Source organism: Colletotrichum acutatum (assembly GCF_030867785.1).
Source record: "Colletotrichum acutatum strain CBS 112980 chromosome Unknown BDZ83scaffold_7, whole genome shotgun sequence".
NCBI lineage: Eukaryota > Fungi > Ascomycota > Sordariomycetes > Glomerellales > Glomerellaceae > Colletotrichum > Colletotrichum acutatum.
In genome coordinates this window covers 144,398-170,053 of record NW_026849001.1, presented here as the reverse complement: position 1 = coordinate 170,053, position 25,656 = coordinate 144,398, and the positions used below count along the sequence as shown (strand labels likewise).

Below are 25,656 nucleotides of genomic sequence, written 5' to 3'. Positions count from 1 at the left end.
TTCCTCATCCCCAAGTTCCCCACGTTACCAGGCGGTATCAAATTCCAAGACTCGTCTCCCCGCCCTGCCCCTCCGTGGCGGTCTGATATCGACAAAGGAATCTCAAACGGTCTTAAACGCCGAGTAATTTTTTCACTAAACGCACAATCAAGGAGGAAAACGCCTTACAAACCCAATATTCCATCTTACGCATCAGTTTTCAAGTAAACGAGCTTTAACTCGTCGCCCCCAAGATGGAGAAGATCACGGACAAGATCGCCGCTCTGCCGGCAGACGCTAACTACTTCTCCTTGGAGTTCTTCCCGCCCAAGACCGCCATGGGTCTTTCTAACCTGCGCGACCGTCTGGATAGAATGGAGAGGGCGTTGAGGCCTCTGTTCGTCAACGTCACCTGGGGAGCCGGCGGATCTACCTCGACAAAGTCTCTGGAGCTGGCCGAGATATGCCAGAGAGAGCTGGGCCTCACCACTTGTCTTCATCTGACATGCACAAACATGAGCCGCAAGCTCATCGACAAGGCCCTGGAGGACGCAAAGGCCCTGGGTATCCGCAACATCCTCGCCCTGCGAGGTGATCCGCCGCGGAAGAACGAGTACCGCGATACCGAGGACTCTGAGACCGATGATGCCGAAGATTTCGTCTGGGCCGTTGACCTGGTCAAGTACATTCGCAAGAACTACGGCGACTACTTCTGCATAGGAGTCGCAGCCTACCCAGAGGGCCACGCAGATGAGAGCCATCCCCAGGGACAGAGCTTTGAGCACGACCTCCCGTACCTGGTTGACAAGGTCCAGGCCGGTGCGGACTTCATCATGACCCAGCTCTTCTTCGATATCAAGGCGTACGAAAACTTTGAGAAAGTCTTGAAAGAACACCCCAGCGGCGCCTTCAAGAACATCATCCTCCTCCCCGGCTTGATGCCTATCCAGAGTTACCAAATGATCAAGCGGACGACCAAGCTCAGCCACGCCAAGATCCCCGACAACCTCATGGCCCGACTGGATGCGGCCAAGGGTGACGACGAGAAGGTCAAGCAGGTCGGTGTCGACATCCTCAGCGAGCTCGTCGAGCAGGTCAAGGAGGTGAAGAGCAGGACGCCCGGTCCCAAGGGCTTCCACTTCTACACCCTCAACCTCGAAAAGGCCGTGTCCTTCATCCTCGAACGGACGGGCCTCATTCCCGACCCCAAGATCGAGGACGAAGAAGCTATCATCGACGACGGCCCGGGCATCCCCGTACCCGTCGCCGTCCCCGCAGTCCAGCTCAACGGCCTGTCCCCCGTACCTCACCCGGCCACCCGCACCCTCTCCAACGGTCGACGGCCATCTTCAATGGGCTCAGACCCACACAACCGCATCATCGTCTCCGGCTCAGCTTCAAATCCCGCATACGAGACGACGACCGCCGGCCTCATGGTCTCAGAGCCCGTCAACACCCGCGCAAACACCCTCGCCATCTCCGAGGGCGTCGGTGCAGTAGGCCGCGAGGCGACATGGGACGACTTCCCCAACGGCCGTTGGGGTGATGCCCGCTCCCCCGCCTACGGCGAGATCGACGGCTACGGCGTTAGCCTGCACATGTCCGTGACGCAGGCCATGCGCCTCTGGGGCACCCCCAAGACGGTCCAGGACATTAACAACCTCTTCATCCGCCACATCAAGGGCCAGCTCGCCGCCATCCCCTGGTCCGAGGAGGAGCTCCTCCCCGAGTCCAACATCATTCAGCAGGAGCTCCTCGATCTCAACACCCGCGGCTGGTGGACCGTCGCCTCCCAGCCCGCCGTCAACGGCATCCCCTCCCGCGACCTGACCTTCGGCTGGGGCCCCCAACACGGCTTCGTCTTCCAAAAGGCCTTTGTCGAGCTCTTCATTCCTTCCTCGGACTGGGCCGGCCTCGTCGCCCGCCTCAACGAGGTGACAGACAACACAATCTGCTTCTACGCCGCCAACGGCGCCGGCGACTTTGTCTCCTCGGACGCGAGCGGCGGCCTCGTCCTCGAGGGCACGGAGGCAAGCACAAACGCCGTCACGTGGGGCGTCTTCCCCGGCAAGGAGATCATCACCCCGACCATCATCGAAGAGGTCAGCTTCCGTGCCTGGGCCGAGGAGGCCTTCAAGATCTGGGGCGAGTGGGCCAAGGTCTACGGTAAGGGCAGCGAGAGCGAGGCGCTGCTGGAGCGGATAGGCTCCGAGTACTGGCTCGTCAACATTATACACCACGACTACGTCGAGAGGGATGCGCTGTGGAAGTTGTTGTCGGGTGAGAAGGAGACCTGAGGAGGCTGAACGTATTTAGGATAAAAGAATCAAAATGAAAAGGGCAAAGGGAAAAAATAGTAAAGTGCACAAGGGTTTGGTTCTTCTATATAGTTGCGATTACCCCTTAGTCATGAGTGAAAGAGGAGATACCCGTCAGTTCTTGCCTTCAAGGTTAGATTTAGTGCATTGTGAAATCCCCTCGATCGTGCCAAATAGGTACCTAGAGATGAATGCAATAGACAACTTCAGGTGGGTACCGGTACTTAGTTGAACATGTACTATGAAGCTACAGCAATCTTCACCACGAAGTCTGTAGTCACGGCAGAAACGCGACGCCGAGATGTGCAAATCAAGTCGGCCTAGTGCCTTGGTATCTCATTGAGAATCTCTTCCACGCACTATAGCTCTGTGAGCTCGGTGAGAAAAGATCCATCTATCTATAGACGCATAGGGAAAAGCCCACTTCGGTATCCTTCGTTTTGTTTTGTACATGCTACCCGTGGTTGATATCCATCCAGGATAAAGGAAATAGTCCAAGCCCAACGCCAAAAGCCCAGTCCGCAAAGAGGAGTTATCGATGCCGCGACGTGGAAAAAGTTCAGAACAGCGGCAAAAGAAAGCAGACCACGGGATACTCCGGGTCCTAAGTCTTTCTTCGCTACGCCAATGTAAAGCCAGCTCAGATCTCTCCGTCGGCTCCCATGAAGGACGAGTCGTAGCCGCCGTTGGAGTTCACCATGCTCTCGGCGAAACTGAAGTTGAACTCATCATTCATGTTGTTGATGGGATTGAAGATAGCTGCATCCATCGACTGCGAGAAGCTGTCGTTTCCGGTGAAGCTGGCCATGGCGGCGGCGGGCTGGATGATGGTCTGATGCTGAGAAACGGCCTCCTCAAAGGACGGGTGCTGGACGGCAGCAGGCTTGGCCTCGGCAATGGGAGGGAGCTCGTAGCCCGAAGCGTTGTTGGGAGTGTCTACCTCACTATCGGAGGTGGTGAGGTCGACGGCAGCGGATTGTGCAATAGTTGCAGCCGCAGCGATAGTAGCGGCGCGGCTCGGCGTTGCGCTGCGACGAGGAGTGGCTCTGTTCTTGGTCACACGGCCGTCGATGACGTTGTGGACGCGAGTCTTTGAGGGAGTGTCCTCGAGCGCGTTATAGTCGACGGCATCACTACCCTCCTCGTCATCGTCAGATATAGGATCAGTCTTGATCGGCATGGTCTTCTTGGCCGTGGTTGAACGACCACCGCCCGAGGCGCGGATCTTGGCACCGGACGGGGTTCGGGGCTTGCGGGGAGTCGAGACGTTGCTGCTAGTACCGCCAGTGAAAGTCAAGACAGAGGCGGGGTTACCACCACTGTTGGCAGTCTGCTTAAGGGACTCAGCGTCCTTCTTAATGCCACGGAACTGGAACTGGATGCCATCGGCAGTGGATTCGCCGAAGAACTTGGCAATCTCTGTTTTCTCATGTCAGTATACTCCTTGTCAAAATCGTAGTAAAAAGGTAGCGAAGTCGAGAAATGTAAAGAAAGAAAGAAGCCAGGAAATTGTGACGGATGAAAGCGAGGGAATGAATGTAGAAGCAGAGGCAACGGTTACCCTTCTTCTCCTTGGGAAGGTCCACGGGGATGGCCTTGCAATCCACACCCTGCTCATCGGCTTCCCGCAGGACAAATCCTTGATTCCTGAGGGCTCTGAACCGATGGTTGAGAGCGTCCTTGGTCATATCCGAACCGTAGAACTTCTGGATATCTGCGGTACGTCAGAAATGACGTCGACCATGGTGAAAAGAAGAAGGAAAATCGAGACAGACGAAGAAGGACTATTGGGCTGAATGGAAAGAGAGGAAACACGCGTAGTTCTTACCCTTGTAGTTCCATCTGACTTCGGAGTGAGCGGCCACGATGGCGCGAAGCAGTCGAGCCTGAGACTCGTAGGTCTTGAAGTTGGCAGGAGCCATCTTGGTCTGCGATCTAAGGTAGGGAATCGACGGATTAGTATTTGGTCGACGGAAGGGTCAGAGGGAGAAGAGGAAGGAATGTAGCGTAGTGGAAGAGGTGATCAGTGACGATCGAGTGAATATATACCTGTTGATGATGGCGGACTTTCTGTTCGTGGGTGGCCTAAGATGGAAGGATTAGGTCTGGGTGGATGTTGAGAGTGTTGTGGCGTAGAAGATAGAAGCTCGGTACGTGTCGAGGGGTCAAGTGAGGTAGGTAGCGCGGAGGTGGGTTAATTGCGGGAAGGAGGAAGAGCTCAGAGAGAAAAAAGGAAGGTAGAGTGGTAAGAAAAGGTGAAAAGGCAATCGCGGCAGGCGACAATTTCTCTGCACTTTTTTCCAAAGATTGGAGACAGAGAGGAATCTCGGGTGATAAATCGGTATACTTACTGAGTGCGACGGCTGTTTTGATTCAGTCTCTTACAAATGTTGTTGGCAGCTGCTGTGTGCCTCTGAAGTATGTGTGTAGATGTCAGCTTTGGCACTGAGTGTAAGGTGAAGAGGAGAGAGTGTGAATAGATGAGGCCGAGCGAGGTGAGGGCAGAAGAGTGAGGTTGCGCCTATGGAAGGATGTGCTGCTTTGAAGTGCAGAAGGCGATGGCGGGCCCAATGGGGAAAGAGAGGCTCAGCTGTATCGACTTACACGAGGAATGACGTTCCGCAGTTGCGTGTCTACCGAGTACGGTAGTCAAGGCAGTATTCAGACTAAACAGGTCAGCCAGTCAGCCCAAGCGTATAAAAGTATGCGAGACTAAAAGCCAAGGAAGGTGGAAAATATAGAGTTTGTCTGAACGTAAATCCTGCGAGACCAAATGCAGCTCAGAGGTGGGAATGCTTGAAGGAGGTTGGTAAAGAGTGCTGCTGTAGGCAGTAGCAATGCGTGGGATATAGCGAGAAGAAGGGGATGCTTCTGTGTAGGTAACGACAATGGCATCACCCGGAGAAGTGAAGCACCTCTTGGTGAAGCTGTCCCAAGTCCTCTGCTCTCCTTCCATGACTGACGTGCGTCTAAGACGGAAACCGGGAAAGCAGGCTTCAAGACCAGCGCCGGCTTGAAGCAGAATCCAAAGCAGAATCCACAGCAAGGCTATCATACTACTTCTCGCAACCTTCAATGGAAAGCGAAGGTCCACTGGATGGACTGATGAAGGTTCAAACCAGGAGGACCAATTTATTACAGAGCACTCGTCTCTTGACAATCTCTGGACAGTAAGGAATACACTGCACTTGCTTACCTTGAGTAAAGGCCCGTCTAAGTCTCCAGCCTGGGCCAGACTAGCCGAGCTCTTTGTCAAGACAAATAATAAGCCGCGAAACAGAAAAGTTCTTGACGTAGACTGTCCTTTATGAGATCTCAACTCTGACTGCTCTTCATGCAGTACAAGGAACACCCAAGCACTAAGCCAGAAACCGAACCGGGATGAATGCTGCTGATGCGCAAGGCGCGGCGACGGAGCTTCTCAGATCAGCTTAGAATGCAAGTTGACAGATCGTCCGGCAAGGCCCCGGATTTTTTCCTTCCTTGAATCCTTGAAGCCGAGATATCGAGTTGCGGATTGTTTTAACGTCGGTTTAGGTGCCCGGAGAGCTGCTTCGACGATTTGGGAAATTCCTTGCTGGTTGGCCGGGTGAAGGGGTAAATAGTGAGATGGAATATAAGGCAGACAAAAGAACTTGCGATATGGCGTAGGAGATGGAAATTGGAGGGATAGAAAAAAATAAGGGATAAAGTGAGTGTTTCTTTTTTTTCCTCTTCTTTTTTTTTCGATTATCCAGAAGAAGCCAATCTTGGACTTGAGCTCTTCAAGTTGTCAATCGTCTTGAGACCGGATTTGACGATGATGGTGTGGTACGGCAGTCGTCAGTTGGGTGGCCAACTCGAAAAGTGGGTGGTTGGGAGCCTCTGCAACTCGTGGGTATTGGCGATGTTTGGTGATGCCCAGTTAAGGAGCGACTTAATCGCTGGGCTCGATACTTGTCCATCAAATCAGAATGAATGCTAATAGAATTTTAAAGCATGTGTTTTAAAAATCGGGTATCCAGATGAATATGAGTCACCCAGAACAATATTCCTACGCCATTCGTGATGCCAAACGCCGTCTGGGAAACCTGCCAGCAAAGTACTCACTAACGCTAGATAACGACATTGGCCACCATCTAGAGAAGATTGAGCTCTCGTTCGCTCATCAAACCCCTGCAGTCCCACGACAATTACCATTGGCCCTAGATTGTTGGCCCCTGAAACTCCTTTTCTAATCCTTGTCTAAGCTATCTCTCCCATATCTTTTTTGCAATATTTCTCAGAATTTACAACGCTGCTATGCGGGACGTATCCGTACATATCGGTAGATCGTGAACCCAAAAAAAACCATCGTACGTTGGAAGAGCAGGCAATCGAGATGAATGCGATTCATCGTAACTCCTTGCCAAAGGGGCTAGAGGTTCTTCGGCCGGCTGGACTGGACCTGCCACTGACGTGCTCGGGCAAAGGAGGCTTGTAGACCCCGTTAGGGTACTGAGGATACTGGGACATGGGGTGCTCCTTGATCTCACCCTTCTCGCCATCTCCGTACATGAGATACTGGACACCAAGAAACGAGTCGCATCCGGCCTGGAACATGCCGCACAGCTTAAAAGCCCAGGGGATCTCCGTCGTCGACGTGAAGAACCAGAACATCTTCATGGCATCACCAATCAGCCAGCTCGCCAGCACGGAGAAGCGGAAGCCCTTGCAAGACTTGGATCGCGAATTGGAGAAGATCTGGGGCAGGGGCAGCGTTGCTTCGACCGAGAGACCAATGTAGCCGATGAGCATGGAGTAGGTTTGGTATACGGGTCGCACGGGCGCGAGGAGCAGTTCGCAAACGGTCAAGCCGATGAAGAGGTAGAGGAGGAATTGCCAGTACCTATGGCAGCTGTTAGTCATAGCACATGGTGCGCTGCGCAAGATTAGAGACTCACGGCTTGGGCGACCTCCACTGCCAGAAGTGGTAGGGTCTTTGTGCGCCAAAGACGGGACCGTCGTTGACATTGGCGAACGGCGTCGCAGCCTCTCCTCCTTTGGCCGATGGTGGCAAGCGGTGGTCCAGAGCAATCTTGAGCAAGATAACTTGCATGACAATCATAAGAAGGGCCTGGATGAGCAAGGCAGTATCGAATCGTGCGCCGGGCCAGTAGAAGATCCTGTGGGAACGCGAATGGTGTCAGCTTACGTCGGAAGAGACGGGGCAGATGCGTTCCACGTACTTCAGCAGAGAGGCTACCAGCATAATCAGCGGGATATCGAGAGAGAAGCCTGCGCTGGACTTGTTCTTGTGCATCGACAGGGCTTGGTCGCTATAGGAGAGAACTGGCGACATGATGAGGAAGATGGGGGCCAGGTAGCCCGCAAAAGATGTTAACCAGCGCATGATTGCGACGGTCGAGGGTACGGATTGCTGCGGCGCGCAAGGTGTTGGAGCGAAAGTGAGTAAAGTCAGGAGCACAAGACAAGTTGGATGAGGTTGGGAGGAAAGAGGAGCCGGATCCAGTCGTCCCAAGAAACGACGGACGCGTCGAAAGGAAAAGAAGTGACGAAGCGGAGCGCGGCGGGCGGGCAATCGCAGAGTCGTCGAAGCCGGTCCAAGAAATTGAAGAATGGAAGATGGGTATTGCTATAAGGGGAGCCAATCAGTCCTGAAGCCAAGAAAGGTATGGACTTTCCAGTGTTCCCCCCAGTGAAGCGAATTGCTTGTTTTTTTTGCTGACGTCGCCTTTGACCTCTTGTCAAATGTCCCGAGTGCCCTTTTCTGTACGGCAATCGAATGCTCCGTACCTTAGAAGGTAGAGCCCGAGTGGCAGTGACAGGGTTCAGCACCTGGGCGGGAGTGGAGGACGCGGGCGGAAGAGCAGGAAAGTTGTGAAGTGCCGCCAGCTGACGGCCACTCGCACGGAGACGTGGGAGGGTCCCGGCGTCCCGAAAGTTTGGGCGATCTTACAGCGGGACTCGCAGCGGAAAGGTCACGCACGACCTGAAATTCTGAACAACCTTACCTTACAGATACAACCTTCGCGCCTGCCAAACCTGATGACCTACTGCGCTACGACGGGACGGGCACGCTAGATTTGTCCTTGCTGTCAGAAGTCTAGGTAGAGTACTGTTGCAGATTGTGATGGACCTGAGTTCGGCATCATCGGATGGAAATTTTGCGATGGCAGGCCTGAGCTTGAACGGCTGGCTTCCTTGCTGTGCTCGGGTTGGCCCTCGGTCATGCATCCCCAAGTCGACCCATGATTCGACACATGCTCTGACCAGTTATGGGTCTCGAGAGTCGAAGAAGTGAAGCACTAGTCACGACGTCTCTAGGATGGTTCTTGTTCGCCCTCACCGACCTTTTCTCCCGTCTGAGTCCCGTCTGTCTTGATTTATTTTGGGCCGCCTCTTTCCGCTTGAACCCACCAGCCACACCCAAGCCAGCTCACCAGCCACACACAGTAGCAACTTGGAACATGTAAGGCACAAAGGTTCCGACAGCGGGCGCACTTACCATTTCAACGCTGAGGCGGGCAAACAGATACCTACGTGGGTACGAGTAGAAAGAGGTTCATCAGCCATGATTCATGCGCCCCTGACTCCCGGACGTTGACCTCGTCAAGCGGCAACGTTTGTAGTTTGAAGGCAGTGACAGTGACATTTGTCGCGGTGAATGCGCAAAATGCGGGAGAGCCACTCCACCGCCACAAAATAAGTCTAGTGCCCCGCGCCTCCAGTCGACGAGGAAAAAAAAAAGTCACCAACGCCTCCAATTTTCATTATCGGCCGCCTATCTGCAGCTGCCCCACCAAAATTTCAAAATCACCCCGCCATCTCGGAGCGGAAGACTCACAAGATGCCGCCGCCTAAAAACTTGTCTCTATCGCCAACCCGACATCCATCAACGCCGGGCGAGACTTCCTTTTTGATCGAAGGCCGCTCTCCGTGTCCTACGCCCACTGTAGGCAGAATGGAGTTTCTTACCCTCGTTGGCCAGGAGGCCTACACCACCAAGCAGGCCGAAGAGCTCAAGACGCGCATCAACAAGCTCGACGCTGCGTCGAACAAGGTCGTCAGCGTTGCCGGCATCTGGGTCTACTACGTTCACCTCAAGAACAGCGACAACAACCTCATTGTCCAGCAAAAGCTGACAAAATGGCTCGGCCTGCCCGACCAGACAATCGCTCAGATTGCCGCCAACACTGATACCCAAAAAACTTACTACATCACCCCGCGGAACATCTCGCCTTGGTCCTCAAAGGGAACTAGCATCACTCATGTCTGCGGTCTCGCAGACAACATTGACCGTATCGAGCGCGGCAGGGCAATCACCCTCACCTTTGAGAACCCCGTCTCTGACGATGAAATCGCCTTTAAGGATGTCGTCTACGACCGCATGACTGAAACAATTGGCCTGTCGCGCCCCGATCTTTCCGCCATGTTCATTGAGGGCCAGCGATTCCCGTTGGAGATTGTCGACATTCTGGGTGACGATGTTCAGAACGCCGATGCCGATAAGGCTGTTGAGACTCTCAAGTCGTACAACAAGCAATTCGGCCTGGCTCTCGACGACTCTGAGATTGAGTACCTCGTCCAGGTCTTCAAGAACCTTGGACGTAACCCCCACGATGTGGAGCTTTTCATGTTCGCTCAGGTTAACTCGGAACACTGCCGCCACAAGCAGTTCAACGCCAACTGGACCATTGATCAACAGCGCATGGGCAAGAGTCTCTTCGAGATGATCAAGAACACCCACAAGTCCAACCCCGAGTACACCGTCTCCGCCTACAGCGACAACGCCGCCGTTCTCCAGGGTGAGACTGCAAGCTTCTGGGCCCCCGATTACTCCACTGGCAGCTGGAAGCTCACCAAGGAGGTCGTCCACGTCCTCGTCAAGGTTGAGACACACAACCACCCCACCGCCATTTCGCCTTTCCCTGGCGCCGCCACTGGTGCCGGAGGTGAGATTCGTGATGAAGGTGCCGTCGGCAGGGGCTCTGCTCCCAAGGCCGGTCTCTGCGGTTTCTGGGTTTCTGACCTGTTGATCCCCGATGAGAAGGCCCCGTGGGAGGTTGACCTGGGCAAGCCCGCCCATTTCGCTAGCAGTCTCGACATCATGCTCGAGGCCCCCATCGGTAGCGCTCGCTTCAACAACGAGTTCGGAAGACCTTGTCTTCTCGGCTGCTTCCGCACTCTCCTGACCAATGTCGGCAAGGAGGAGTCACCCGAGTGGCGCGGATACCACAAGCCCATCATGATTGCTGGTGGTGTTGGAACAGTCCGCCCTCAACATGCCCTCAAGGAGCTCGGTGACGTCCACGATGGTGCCCACGCTATCGTTCTCGGCGGTCCTGCTATGCTCATCGGTCTCGGCGGAGGAGCTGCCTCCTCCAACGACTCCAGCGAGGCCACTGCCGAGCTCGACTTCGCCAGTGTCCAGCGCGGCAACCCTGAGATGGAGCGCCGCGCCCAAATGGTCATCGACACCTGCGCTGCTCTCGGCGACCAGAACCCTATTGCCATGATTCACGATGTCGGTGCTGGTGGTCTGTCCAACGCTCTTCCCGAGCTCGTCAAGGATGCTGGTTTCGGCGGCAAGTTCGAGCTGCGCCAGGTTCACAGCGCGGACAGCAGCTTGAGTCCCTTGCAAATCTGGTGCAATGAGGCCCAGGAGCGTTATGTCCTGCTTGTCAACAAGGAGAACATTAACCGTTTCGTCAGCATCTGCCGTGAGTCCCTCTCTATCATGCCGGCACAGCTGTTGTATCATGCTAATCCGTACCCCAGGTCGTGAACGATGCCCCTTTTCCGACGTGGGAACCGTCGCCGCCCAGGACGCCCAAGGCAACGCCAAGTTGACTCTCAGTGACCGCGACTCACCAGAGCAGCCGATGCCCATTGACCTGCCTTTCAACGCCCTTTTCCCTCCTGGCCGCCGTCTCGAGCGTGTCGTCGAGTCTCGCAGGTTGGACCTCCCCGCATTCAACGCTGCCGAGGCCCTCGCTGCCGCTGGTGCTGCTGAGGCTACCAACACCGCTGCCCTCATCGCTGCCGCCACTGAGCGTGTCTTCCGCATGCCCGCCGTCGGCTCCAAGTCATTCCTCATCACGATTGGTGACAGAACCGTGGGAGGTCTGTCCATCCGTGACCAGATGGTCGGTCCCTGGCAGACTCCTGTCGCCGACTGCGCTGTCACGGCAACCTCATTCAGCCTTGACTCCAAGACTCGCACTGGTGAAGTTATGGCCATGGGCGAAAAGCCCCAGTTGGCTCTTATCTCTCCTGCCGCGTCGGCTCGCATGGCCGTTGCCGAGAGTTTGCTCAACCTCGGCGCTGCCGACATCCTGGGCCGCCTCGATCGTGTGAAGCTGTCAGCCAACTGGATGGCCGCCGTCAACCACCCTGGCGAAGGCGCTGGTCTCTACGAGGCCGTCCAAGCCATTGGTATGGAGCTGTGTCCTCAGCTCAAGATCTCTATCCCCGTCGGCAAGGACTCTACCTCCATGAAAGCCTCGTGGAAGGACCGCGAATCTGGCGAGGCAAAGAGCGTCACAGCACCCATGTCCGTCATCATCACAGCCGTCACCGTCGTCGAGGACGTTCGCAACACATGGACCCCTCAGCTGCGCCGTGTCGAAGACGTGGGTGAGACGATCCTCATCTACGTCGACCTCGCCGAGACCAAGAAGGCCATGGGCGGCTCCGCCCTCGCGCAATCATTGGGACAGATGGGCAACGAGGCACCGGACGTGCGCAACGTGGATCTCATTACGGACTACTTTGATGCCCTGCAGCAACTACACAAGAGCGGCGTCGTTCTCGCCTATCACGACGTCTCGGACGGCGGTCTCTTGACCACTGTCGCCGAGATGATGTTCGCCGGCCGTTGCGGCGCCGACCTCATGCTCGACGGCATCGCCAAGTCTGGCTCCCCCAACGACATCCTCGAGGCCCTCTTCCACGAGGAGCTCGGTGCCGTCTTCCAGGTCCGCAAGGAGGACGAGACCAACTTCAAGCGCTGCTTCGCCACCTGCGGCCCTCCTCCCGGCCTCGTCCGCACGTTCGGTGTCGTCCAGCCCAAGGGCAACCAGACTCTCAACATCCGCTACGGCGGCCACACCCCCATCGTCAGCCTTGACCGCGCCGAGATGCAGCAGTGGTGGTCGAGGACATCGTACGCCATGCAGAGGGAGAGAGACAACCCGGCGTGCGCAGACAGCGAGTACGCCATCGTCTCCGACTCGACCGACCCCGGTCTGTCGTACAACCTTACCTTCTCTCCGTCAGAGAACATTATGCCCCTGACGGCCTCCCTCGGCAGCCTCCTCCGCAAGGCGCCCCGCGTCGCCATCCTCCGTGAGGTGGGCGTCAACAGTCACAAGGAGATGGCCTTTGCCTTCAAGGCCGCCGGCTTCGACCCCATCGACGTCCACATGTCCGACGTCCTCGCAGGCCGCTCTCTTGCCGACTTTGTCGGTGTTGCGGCAGGTGGCGGCTTCTCCTACGGCGACGTCTTTGGCGCCGGCGTCGGCTGGGCCCAGTCCATCCTCGAGCACAAGCACGCCCGCCAGGAGTTTGAAAACTTCTTCAAGAGGCCCGACACCTTCGCCCTGGCCGTCTGCAACGGTTGTCAGATGATTACCCGTCTCAAGGAGTTAATCCCGGGCACCGAGAACTGGCCCACGTTCGTCGAGAACGCCAGCAGGCAGTTCGAGGCGCGCTTCGCCATGGTCAAGATTGACGAGTCCCGCGCTGCCACGCCCTCCGTCTTCCTCCACGGCATGGACGGCTCGTCCTTCCCCATCGCCGTCTCCCACGGCGAGGGTCGCGCCTCCTTCTCCAACCCCAACGCCCTCGAGGATCTGAGCGGCGAGGGCCTCGTGCCCCTCCGCTACGTCGACAACCGCCTCAAGGTCGCGGAGCCGGAAGCGTACCCGTACAACCCGAACGGAAGTCCTGGCGGCGTGGCTGGCGTCAGGAGCAGGGACGGCAGGGTCTTTGCCCTCATGCCCCATCCCGAGCGGACCATCATGGCGGACGTCGGCAGCTACGTCCCCACGGAGCAGGTTGAGGGCTGGGGAGAGTTCGGCCCGTGGGTCAGGATGTTCAAGAGCGCCAGACGCTGGGTGGGCTGATTTCTTCCTTCTTCTTTTTTTTTTCAAATACTTTGCATCAACCTTTTCCCTTGTCGGCCTGCCTACCTTGACACTGGCTATTCTATGCCTGTGAACAGGGGGGTTCAGAAGGGGAGAGGGCGTTTTCACATTTCTGGTAACACCTAACGAGAATGGTAAAAATGAGTGAGAAAAAGACAGACAAAAAAAGGGGAGGTGTGGTGTTAGCACTCGGGTACAGCAGCAGAAGCAGCATCATCACTGACGGAGGAATGGGATATGAAAGCGGATTAGACAAAATCACACAAAAAAACATTCACTTTTTTTTTTTTCCCACAAGGAGGGGGCGGGTTGACTTTTTTCATTGGTACTTAACAAACACTTCAAACATACACATACACATACACACACAGTGGCTTGGGATTGGAAGGGAAGGGTAGGGGGGGTAAAAAGGGAAATGAAATAGCATTGAGGAAGGGAACGTGAGAAAGGTAGTCCTTGTCCATAGGTGTCACTTACTTCATCGAGCATGACTTTTTTGACTTTTTTTCCATTCGTTAATGAATATTTCTCCTCGAGGAACTGGCATGTCTACGTAGCACTTTTCTTCATCTCGTCGTCTTTCCTCCTCGACTGACGAGAGAGTATCCTACACTCGTCATAGCAAAGAAACGAGGCCATAAGTCTTGCCGGGTACTTCAACAAGAAGGAATGAAGGACTGGGAGTGAGAGTGAGAGATTAGAGAAAGAAGGCCCGAAGATCCTTCCTGCTCGACTTACCTGCTTCCGGCCTCAGCCATGCAGCAGGGTGAAGAGGGAAAACAGAAAGGGGCTTAGTAGCCAATCTCTTGTCCAGGTCGATCTCAAGATTAAACAGGATGGACATATTCTCTGATCGCTGTCGCTTAGGTCTCTGGGCCCGCTCAAATGGAGAGAGATGGACACATCTGAGGGAGAGAGGCACGTTATGCAAAGTCCGCGGAGGAGGTTGATGGACGTGTACTTTTGTCTCTGGGACCTCCGTCTATCCCTCACAATGGTCAAATATACTGAATATATGCATGTAGCACAGTTGGAGCGTTTGCTAGTTACTGGTACATATTTTCCAGCTGAACGTTAAGATACGTGTAGGTATGGCTGTGTACGTATACACCACTTTGTCACCGTTTCTACTCACTCACACATGTCTCTACCCTCGCCCTGAAGAACTGGAAAAAGAGGACAGTAGAGCGTGGTAGGGAGGGGAGGAGGTGGAGGTGGAGGAGCAGCAACGTCAACGCCAGAGAAACGTTGTGCTGCAGGTTGAGAGATGCAGCGAGCATCCTGCCCTCCTTCATCCTTCGTTCCATGACGCCTGCGCCGCAAACCCGATGAAGGGGGGGATGGAAAGGGATAGGGGGATTCCATTCGGGCCATCTGTATCGTCCTCGATCCTCATCCTCCTCCGCCTCCCCATCCCCTCCCTGTATCCGTATGTCGTTCCCGTATGGGGGCTGCGACTTCTGCTGCGTTTGGCTAGGAGGGCCAAGTAACCTGCCAGCCTGCCAGCCTGCCTGCCGGAGAAGGAGAATAGTAAACACACATACACACACACACAGAGAGAGAGAGGGATAGGATTGGAGAGGGAGAAGGGAAGGAGGGAAGGAGTGGTGCCTCGCAGATTTGCGTGGCACTTTCGCTCACCGTCCTGCATTCGGTAAGATTCATATGCCCCCCATCGGGAATATATCTCACGGAAAGGATTCCCTCGCGCTGTCGAAGAGAAGACGGCAACGACGCAGAAACCCGTCGTCTCCCAATCGTTCCGTACCAGTCAGAAAGCGAGCAAAAATCAAATCAACTGTGCCTCTTGGTCGCTCCTCCACTGCCCAGCTTTACGTACGAGATTTGGAACGAATTCCTCTTCGCCTCGGTAACATGTCCCGATCGAGCTTCCTACAAAGATTGTGCTCCGCGGCCCGGTCTCCTTCTTCCCCCTTTAGACGGGGCACTGTCTCTCCAACATATGCCAGGACATATGCCAGGTGCTTGTTCGAGAGGGACCATCCAGCGCCTTGGATGAAGGGTGTCCCGACTGTACGGATCGGGGCCCACTGGACGAAGAGATGTGCTCAGACACCGAGAGGCACGCGCCCGCATGCCACTGGGCTTTGCTCGACGGGCGATGCGGGATGCCATCTCCGCCAGACGATGCCCACATCTTCCCTGCACTGTCTGTGAGTGAGTTCAACAACCTCGAAACAGAGTGGCTGCATTATAGGGAGTCGAGGGCACCCTCAAGGACTGCCTACTGCATGTACGCGTGCTGCACAGTTGCGGCGAGGTGCACACACACCATGGTTCCCTCTTTAGCAGCCACAGGCTAACAGCCTATCTATCTTGTACAAAGTGTACAAGGCTCCCGGGGCTAAGAAGCGCACACAGACATATCATTGGAAGGGGACATCTTCTGCAATGGTTGCGTAGACATCTTGCGAGGTTCCTGCCGCTTTCTTCCTTCCATTGAGCTAGTCCGATGCCGCAAAAGGAGACAGTAGTTGAGCTTGTTACGCTCACCAAGGCCCGCGTCGACATGTCGGAAAGGCCATCCGCATGGCGGCTGTTGATCGCGATGCAAGGCAGACGCGGGCGTAACATTCGCCCGTCGGCTTCGTGAAATTACCCTGTTGGCTGGGAAATTTCAAAGAGGCGCGACAGGTGCATAAGGTTCATTTTGAGTTGGCCTTCACTCAACGGCCTACCTAGGATGGCTGGGTTTGCGTAGCTCGTATTGGCGCCGGTCTGTTGAGTTGACCGAGGAGGCCTAGCCATGTAGGAGTTGTTCCATCGATCCCAGTCTGCCCAAGGAGAGAGTTCATAGTCGAGACCGACGGGCCTAGGCAGTTCCGCTGTGCGATTCCGACATGCGTAACGTCTTCCCACCAAATGTCTCCCTTGCCTATGTCGCAAGACGTGGCCATCATAGATGATAGATATGAAATGTCGGCTAGGCGGAGACTCCTCTAGGTTGACGGAGACTAATGATATCGGAGCCGCAGCTGGCTGGGCCCGTCGTCCCGTAGGCATGGCGTCCACCACTCGGATAGTTCGATGGCCGACCGCCCCCTTGAGAACCACAGATCATCCGCCAAGGGAAAGCAAGAGAAAGTTCGTGTTGGCAGGACCATCATTTCCCCTCTCCAGCGGTTGCCTCTCTCACATGTGGCGGGCCGTCGATGGATAGCATAGGAAAGATGGGTAGTTTGGGCCAGTCAAAGGGCCTCAAAGCAGCAAAATCTGAAGAGGCGGCTCCTCCATCGAAATGGCAAGGCAAGGCAATATGTCCAGTGCCGATAGCCAATCTTGGCAATGGGTCCAAACTTTCTGGCCGTTCGTCCCACGGCGCAACGGCACTGGGGTCCCCTTCATCGGCCCCGCCTCAAATCCACCAACATCATCCGCATAAGAGAGACCAGGAGGTCCAGGACCATCCCAGTGCATGCTTGGGGAAGGAAGCTTTGGCCAGGCACCGTAATTTTCTTTTCTTCTTGATGTGCCGCAAACGGTTGGATGCAGCGTCGGGGTTCCCTTGGCTAAGCGCACAAATGCCAATAAGAACGACTGCCGTGGACAGGGCCCAAGTCCAGATTGCCATGGTGGTGCCATGTTGTGAAGACCCAAGTCCCGAAAGGTTAGACTGATGACCCCTGGCAAGCGTCGCCCGCAGTGCCGCAGCGAGTTAGCCTTACGGATGGACTCGACGATAATGAGAAGTTGGTAATGGCAACAGACGAGTACCTAGGTAGATGCACAAGTGCGTCTACTATAGAGGTAGGCACGCGAGGGCGTGCATACTCTGAGTCTCTGGCTGTCGCTCGTGCGGCGTAGACAAGATCCATGGGTCAGCCATCCCATCTCATCGCCGCGTGGGCGGCGCACGCCATGCCACACTTGAGGATAGACGGCCCTTTGGCCTGGGCTGGGCTGGGCCGCAGACCAGCAGCAACGCTAGGAAAGTAGGCACGAGGGATACTGTGATGGTGTCTCTGCAGCTGCTCGTACTGCTCCTCGTGGCGGGCGATGCGCGAAGAGAGACTCGCCGGATCCTCGGGTTTCAAACAAACTATACAGAGGCTAGTTGCTGGTCAGACCATCTGACGCGCTGGACCGACGTTGGTCGGCATTGGATGCGATAACGAACAAATCCCGACGACGGGGGCTCCGACGTGCTCTTCCATCAGAGAGTGAGCCAAGCGCCGCACCCGGCTCATTCGGAGCGAATCCAGGGTCCTTTCTTCGGCGGCTTTGCGGTATGGACTATGCAGTACGGAGTAGTGTACTGGCCGGCTCTGGAGTCTGACGCCTTGCACATAGCAAGTGTCCGTACGGATAGAGTAGACCGAGCTGCGTGAGGGTTCACGGTAGCAGTCCTCTCTCGGCGTCGTCCAGCCACCCCGGCTTGCCAGAATTCGAAATGAACTGCCCGTTGCATCGGATATTTGGCTTTCGGCTGCGGCTACCTTCAACACCGTTAATGGCCTAGTACGGAACTGTTCTCAAAACTTGTGAAGTATTGCTTTGGAGCCCCTTCCAGTTGTAGTGGGCGAATATTCGAATGAATGGAAATGGTCATTCTTGGACCCTCATTTGACTACACAGTATCCGTGTCTGTATGCGGATATCATAACACCAGGGGCATTAGGGGCGGGTGACGGTCTCCCAAGGCCATGGTTTCGTTGGATGAGCTAGCGATTCGGATGCTGCGCTATCTGATCTCTGCTCACGCGGTAGGTGGTTTCGGTGCATTCGGTGCGCTCAAACGGGGAACATCGGCTATCCATAAGTTTGATGGAGGGAGGCATGGTCGCCCGGGGGAGAACAGTGTCGGTAGCTGTCGAGGACTAAAGTAGCGGCCGGCTGTGTGTCATGTCTAGGATTACTCCCCAGGTGAACCGGGCTTGTCTTGACAGGTGACCCCCAGTCCAGCCGTTGGTGTTGAAAAGCTTGGGAATCAGCGCCGGAAGCAAAATTTCCTTCAATCAGGACACGGATCGATGGCTAGACTTGGAATGGCTCGAGCACATCGCGGGCCCACGTCATCCTCAGAAGGGGGACAACGGCTCCGAAGTGCAGGGCCCGGGGGGTGTCATCGCGGCCGGCCTGGGGATCTGCTCTCCAGGAAATCGGTCATAGATTTGAGGGTTTGGTGTGCAATACCGCGGCTATTCTTAGACGAAGCGGAGAGGCCTTTTTGTACTGTATGCCTCAGTAAGCTGTTGTCCGCACACGATGTTACGCCAGCTTTTCAACGCAACATCGCATCTCTCAGTCCTTTCCGAAAGTCGTTTCAAACAAATGGCCTATTGGTCGTTCATCCGAACTTTGCTCTGGAAATCTGACGAAGGGTTAATTACCCATACAGCAACCGGTAATTTCAAGGAAGCCCATGGTTTAGCATCACCAACATGTCGCTGATGAGCGTAGCAACAGTTCCAAATCCTTGGCGTAAGACTGGTGGGTTCTTCTCTGGACCTGCAGGCGATGAGTAGATTGCAATGTCAGGGACCGCCCGATCACTACTAGGTGTTGACGGGATGGGTGCCGGACACATAGCTGTTGATACTGCGTAGATTCGGGGAGTGGACGCATGGCAGCCACGCCCGCAAGTGCGTAGGAAAGCCTCGTGTATCATGGCCCTCCCATAGCCTTCGAGATTCGAGCACAGTGGAACATGTAGCTGCCATCAGCGGTGGTAGAAGGCCGCATGGAACGTCGCTCGAGCCTTGAGTAGCGGATGGGCCCGTCTTTCGTCAGCCACTGGCGTCCAATGCCCAGCGAGCATTCCAGCCTGACCGAGCTGCGAGGATTGCGAGCCTGTTGTTCAAGCCCCCCGGGCAGGCTAGTGATGGGGATTGATATCTCGCACCGCTGCCGCCCACACAAGGGATGTGACTTGGGGGCCGATCAAACTGGAAGGTCGCTGACCTTGTTCTTGGCTCCTCCTCGGTCCCTCTCTCATACGATGTGTGCGCCAACCGCACCAACAGGCCCCGTAATACCGACATGGCCTGAGCCGCGCCCGTCCTGGGTGATAATCAGCTCCGCAGAGGCATGGCATTGTGGAGGATGAAGTAATGAGCCCTCGCCGCCCCCCCGCCCCCCACCACCACCACCACCACAGTACAATTGGCTCGGCCCTTCGCCAACACTCCGTATCTCGAGTTCCATTCCATGGACGAGGGCGGTTGTTTAGCGTCCGATCGAGCTGGGGAGCCACTAAGAGCTTGATTCGCTTTGTGAAGCCTCTTTGGGAATATGACCCCAGGGATGCTGAATTCCGCACCACAATCTGCCCCTCACGTGCCGACCATGAATTGCGCTGGTTACCTCAGTGGCTGAGTTACTGTCCACTGTATGTAGAGGGTGAAAGACATGACCTCAGCATCTCAATTGCCGAGCTGGCTCGGAGCTTAAGAACATGGAATGGTGTGGTAGTGGGTGTGCCTAGCAGAGGAAGACATCTCGCGTTGACCTCAATCGTAGGGTGGAATCTGTAGACTTGTGACCTTACCGTGCCGGTGCCTTTCGCCTGGGTGTTGTCTGTCTGTACACAGTAGCTGAGCCATCTGCCGAATTGGAAGCACCTCTTTCCGCACGTTAGTCGACGGCACACTCTGGATCAGCCTTGCAAAAGTAAGTAGTGCGTGTCATTCCTTTTGCTTTTCACCAGATATTATCTTGGCGACAAACTTTCTACAGGCGTGACAGCCCTGGTCGTCTTCTCACTGCCGACCTGACGAGAGGGTTACGGTGAACTTTGGCCCTGCTAAGCAGTCACCAGAAAGTCAGGCGAAAGTGGGGCTTCGGCGAATTCAACACCTATGGACGGCTCGTTCGCGAAGGGGGTGTGTATGGGACAAGCTTAGAGGGGGCTTTTTGGATGATGCTGACATGTCAGTGTTTGTGTGTACGCTGGGTGTTGGTCGCAGTGCTTCCAGCCCGGAACCCACGGTGACTTCCAACCGAGCCTGCATTTCGAGTCAATGCATACTATTGATCAAGACGGGAAAACGTGATATTACGGTCCCGTAGTGCGTATGAGCTCCGAACAAACGCTCGATGGGCTGATCCCATCTCAGATGATGGTTAATCTCGATGGGTGGTGATGGCGGCACCCCGTTATCCTGCTGCCTAACGACGATGTGGGGAACAACAAGACAGGGTGACAGGAATTTTGGAGAAGCCCTTCCTGGGAAACCGTTCAGGTTCAGCGGCAGCCATTGTCGAAGAATGCCATCGGGACGTCGACCTGAGTTGGGCAGGGTTGGCTGCTGGACGGAGCGCAATGCCGAGTCTAACTAGATCCAACCTCGTTCCGCGCAAGGGTATGGCCCTCTGTGACTGAGTGAATACCAAGGATTCAGGAGGGCGAAGCGAAAACATCGTACATATTGAAAATATGGGATAGACAAGCCGTGAGTTCTCCCAAGTGTTGCCTCTATCGTAGCAGCCCGTTGTACAGGCTAAATAGAGTCGGCTCAGAACAACCACATAGCTACCGTTCGTTGAAGCGTAGCTCCTTGACTTAGTACCATTGAGTTTGTTTGCTGACGCCTGTTGGAGAAAGTCGTGCGTCTGCCGCCGTGCAAGTTGAATGCCGGCATTAGGACTCAGCATGCCGGAGAGTACCAACTCTGGTGATGATACGGCCATTGGCGGATTGCTCATGATAGGCAAAGGGAATCAAGCTTGGATAGAGCCAGCTATACGGAGTAAGAGAGGTCCCTCTCCTCCAGCCTTACTGCCAGCTGATGGACTTGTAACATGCACCGATTCAATCCAGCGCAAACTCTAGAGCAGATTTAAACAAAGGATTCAGCCCCTGGAATTGTGCAGCATAACAAGATGAGCGAATGCACTCTGCTCCTGATTACAGGGCATGGGCAGATGCACCAATGCGGCGCGGTGAGTGTTGGAAGCCAGTGTCTGCACGATGTTTCTCTCTCACCATACCTCAGGTAGTCGAGGTAGTTCCGACAAAATGCCTCGCACATCAGGTCCCAGCACGATGATGCCGAGTCATATATTGGAAGCTGGATTCCACGATGTAATGCCACGATTACCCCCGCCATCACCGGCTTGAGTTCGGTGTAAGCCATCCCAGGCCGACTTTTGGTCGTGAAACTCATACGTGCGTAACGGAATAGCACGGCGGCCGATTGATGGTCCGGCCTGGAGACCGACCGGAAGATAGAATCGGGCTGCAAGCTCGAAAAGGAAGTCGGTCGGTTGTCACACCTCAAGCCACAGATCGGCCTGAATCCTGCAGTAAACCCTGCTAATGTGTATGGTTTGCGACGTGCGCGCGCAGAAGCTCTGCAGGTTTCTAGAACGGCTAGAGAGGGACTCCCGGTGGCTGCTAGCGCCGCCCTTTTGCAGCCAATACTAGCATGGTCCTTGCATCGTGTAGGGGATTCTGGCGGCGTTGCAGTGAATGAACAGCTGTCATCCCATCCGTGATGAGTGCCTGTGCCAACCTGTCAAACTCTTACAAGTCAGCAGTTACCATCCGTACTTCTGCTTGTGGTCAACACCGAGGTGAGATCGGCCTCTCCTCAAAACAAGGATCCAGTCGGGAGTCGCGAAGAGCGGTCGCAAGGCGGTCTCTGACTGTGCCTTCATGGCCAGACGGATAGAGTCTTCGAGCAAGCGCTGTATACGGTAAGATATGTTTTCTTTACTTGAAGAATGAGCCGTCTGTTTGAGAACAAAAACACTTCCAGATAGAGAAGACTTGCTCCCTGCTCTATCTGTTCGGACTGGAAGCTGTGGGACGGCGTTTAATACAGGGAACAATAGTAGTGGATTGGTCGCTGTGGTTGCCTTCTTTGGTTGGGTAGCTGCTTGAAACTTGCGGTATTCTAGATGAGCGTCTCCTCGGGCGGGAGAAAAAGCTACTTGCCCCGAGGAAACCAAGTCTAATTTGTCGATCCTGTTAAGAGGGCCCCTGTCAATAGTCGAGAGGGCTGAGGCTTGTCAATGAAAGACCCCTGAACCGACGCATCAATAAGGAATTAGTGATGAAGAACTGCCGTTGCCCCGTCACACCTCTAACAGTGACAGATTCTCACATCCGGGATTACTGTGTGATCAGTGCTCTCCATTGGCTATGATCGGCTGCGTAGGATCATAACTTGCATCGTTAAGAACTGTAGCGGACTGTCATCGATGAGATCGTCACAGAAGCCGGTTGAGTAACGTCGTTTTGTGAACAAATCCTCTTGAGTGATCTGCCGCACAAGCGAAGCATCCCATTCCCGACCAAGATATTCGTTGAGAGGCTTACTCTAGGAGTGGGCTGCGAGCTTAACAGGATTGTCATCATGATCCAGACTTCCTGGCCTCGGCTCGCAGAATGATGATGCGGTGGAATTTGCGCAGTGATTAATCGGGGATTTCCCTTAAGCCTCAAATAATCGCAACAAAAAAAGCGCGGAGCTTTTCGCGAGCGGCCGCCATATGGGTCTAATAGAAGGAAGGGGAGCCAACTGACGTGACAATTGATGGGTCTGTTCTCGTGCGGCAAAGCCGGTGCATTTCCCTATCAACGGTCTCTCGGCCGGAGAGTGGGCGAGATATGAATCAGGGACTTTTGCGATGCTGTTGAACATGACAAAATGTAAGCTATTCGCCAAGTCTCACTGGAGAGAAGGGGCGGTAGGCGGGGAAAGGTCTCGGGAACACCATCCGTTACGAGAGATGATGAGCAAGTCAGAATGGTGAAACCGCGGAAACATGACTCGTGAAGGCAGAGGTTCGACGAGTGGCGTAATCAAGGTGAGTGACCGAGGCGCCCTTGGGCAACGGGCGCAACCCGAGTCTCGGGACTTTGACGAGATTCAGGGTGATATAAGGTGTGGTCTGGTCCATCTCCGGGACTTGTCACGGCATTTTACGAGGCGCTTGGGCGGCTTCTCGAGTGCCGAGGGTGGAGCGGTGCATTGGCAGGCGGGTGCTAGGCGAAAAGAGCCTTAAGCCGTGGTTGCAATGGCCCACAGCGGATCTCGCCCTTTGATCTCGTGCGAGTGAGCGAGTGAGCCCCGGGCGCGGCTGCAAATCCGGTGCTGTCCGGCTTTAAGAAATGTCGAATTCCATGTTGTTCATCGGCAGACGCCCAGGGCCAAGAATGTTGCGATGGCCAGGTTCAGAGAGGACTCCATTTAATCTGGAGCACTGATCAGGCGATTGGGCTGATCGGACTCTCTCGTTTGCCGAATTACGAAGACGAGGTGGGTTAGAGACCTTTCTCAATTTGCAGTGCTCCCATCGTAACAACTAGCGTGTAGTGATCCTGGGCGTGGGTGTGGGTGAGGTGGTGTTGTTGGTGCCATGGTGGTCGTGGTTTGCCGGTGTTGGCGTTGGCGTTGGCGCTGGCGTCGACCGTCGACATGGAGTGGCCGCTGAGTGGATGCCAGTTGTGCGGTCCATGAACCCAAGCTAGTATATATCGCACCCTTTCAGCGTATTCGTAGGTCGGTCGGGTGAGTGTCGAGACCCAGTTCCTGGGGAGGATTCACAGTGTTTGCGCCTCTGTAGCGTACTCGTACGGATACGCCATCGATTCGAGCGCATCGATGGGGGTTTCCACTTTGCCTTTGGTGCAGAACCGACCGCCAGACGAGCAGGGCGAACGGCATGGATTTCTATCCATGACAAGCTTGGAATTAGCTCCTGGAAATGCACATCGGTAAAAGAATGTGCCTCTGTGATCTGTCTACTGTATGGGTAGGTAGTGGGCTGGCCCAGGCTTGGTCGGGCAGACTCCTGAGTCCTGAGTCCTGCGGGCTGAGCGAGCATCGAGCTCTCGGCATAGCTTGGATAAAGGTGGCTCTGGACGTATTGGATGTGTGTTGGAACTTGAATGCTCGCGAGAGAGGGCGAGGGAGGGCGAAGGAGGGGGAAATTGCCATTGCGGCGTCATGGACTCGTGGGTCTGGAGACAATGCCTTAAGGAGGGGGTATGTCCTGAGGTGCATGCAACCATTTCCAGTCCCTTGGGAATTGCTGTCAGCCAGGGGAGCCTAGGCGTCTGGCGCCATGTCTCTCCTTCTTTCTCGAAGCGAGTTGACTAGTAGGGGGGCCGGTATGGGCGAGGGACAAGAGTTGAGCCGAGCGTGGGCAGTTGGATTAGCCCGATGGGCGATTGCGCCCGATTTGTGCTGCGTTTGTGGTCGTTGGTTTTATGATGTAGGAGAATCTTGCCAGATTGAATTGATGGAACGGATAGGAAGAGATGTCTTGATGGATCTAACAGTGGAACCTGTCGTTGGGAATGGGAAAGACACGATGTGGCCTGTGCGAGCAGTTCGGGCAGGCAAGCAGTGATGGTTCTTGCCTCAAGTTGCCTTAAGGTATCCGTACTTCGTACTCCGTACCTTCTCCATAGTTAACTTACGTAAGGCAGAGTACTAGCCCGCTTAGCTACCGAAACTCTCGATCTGCTAGCGAGCAATACTTCGTTATAAGGTACCTGGCCTGAGCGATGAAAGGTTGATAACCAACCTAAATAGGCGATACAACAGCCCCGAGGTGCATAGAATAGGTACGGATAGATCATGTTGTATCTAAAATTGTGTCGTTGTTTCCACCATGGCAAGGAAACCGGAACGGGGAGGCAGTGTACGAAAGTTCACAACTGCCGGGCTCTTGCAAAAGTTGAACTTACTGGGCACATTGGTCTCCACATCGTCAACCGCCGGCCCCCGTGTCCGTACCCGTAGGATGTCCGCAAGGGTAGCAACGACCGGGGTTTTGGTAGGTAAGACTTCAGGTTGGTACCTTGCCTTATTAATACTCTGCATCTGTATTCGTACGGAGTACCGTATCCATGCATACTAGCTTGCCTGAAAACCCTAATGACATGGCAAAGAACTTTAGCCAAGATTTACCGGCACCTTTGAATTCTCATCCCAAGATACCTTATTACGTTGCCTTCCTTTCGCGGATAGGCAGGGACGTTAGCCAAGCCCATCAGGCGAATGAGAGTCCACCTCAACTTCTCAAGGGTTCTAGTGTAAAGATACTTTGGGCAAGAAGCACTGCAAACCCAAGGGAGCGTGGGGAGGCGTTCGGGCAACTTGTAACCTGGATGCGTCCCGTCTCCTTCTTTATCTATCCGTGCCCTTTTGTGTACGGAGTACGGTAGGTCGGTAGGTGAGGTTCACCTCATGGGCCAGCTTTCCGCAAGCGTCCTCTTCCCCTGCCCGGGTTGAGCTTGGAGGGTTCCTTCCTTC

General features: G+C 55.0%; 4 protein-coding genes across 4 annotated transcripts; 2 read left to right on the top strand and 2 right to left on the bottom strand.

The window, feature by feature from the left end:
- Window positions 1–233: 233 nt before the first annotated feature.
- Window positions 234–2,276, top strand: BDZ83DRAFT_566694 (methylenetetrahydrofolate reductase; the record flags this gene model as incomplete). Its single annotated transcript, XM_060503877.1, has 1 exon — window positions 234–2,276. The coding sequence occupies one exon, from the start codon at window positions 234–236 to the stop codon at window positions 2,274–2,276; it is 2,043 nt and encodes a 680-aa protein (XP_060370313.1).
- Window positions 2,277–2,937: 661 nt separating this feature from the next.
- On the bottom strand, window positions 2,938–5,352 carry BDZ83DRAFT_647033 (uncharacterized protein; the record flags this gene model as incomplete). The annotated part of the gene is made up of 7 exons (XM_060510035.1): window positions 2,938–3,716; window positions 3,859–4,011; window positions 4,126–4,232; window positions 4,347–4,382; window positions 4,649–4,710; window positions 4,902–4,930; window positions 5,052–5,352. The coding sequence occupies 7 exons, from the start codon at window positions 5,350–5,352 to the stop codon at window positions 2,938–2,940; spliced, it is 1,467 nt and encodes a 488-aa protein (XP_060370312.1).
- Window positions 5,353–6,668: 1,316 nt separating this feature from the next.
- Window positions 6,669–7,668, bottom strand: BDZ83DRAFT_747480 (uncharacterized protein; the record flags this gene model as incomplete). Its single annotated transcript, XM_060513444.1, has 3 exons — window positions 6,669–7,164; window positions 7,220–7,441; window positions 7,505–7,668. The coding sequence occupies 3 exons, from the start codon at window positions 7,666–7,668 to the stop codon at window positions 6,669–6,671; spliced, it is 882 nt and encodes a 293-aa protein (XP_060370311.1).
- Window positions 7,669–9,240: 1,572 nt separating this feature from the next.
- Window positions 9,241–13,405, top strand: BDZ83DRAFT_747479 (phosphoribosylformylglycinamidine synthase; the record flags this gene model as incomplete). Its single annotated transcript, XM_060513443.1, has 2 exons — window positions 9,241–10,999; window positions 11,058–13,405. 2 exons carry the CDS (start codon window positions 9,241–9,243, stop codon window positions 13,403–13,405), a joined length of 4,107 nt encoding a protein of 1,368 aa, XP_060370310.1.
- Window positions 13,406–25,656: the final 12,251 nt, after the last annotated feature.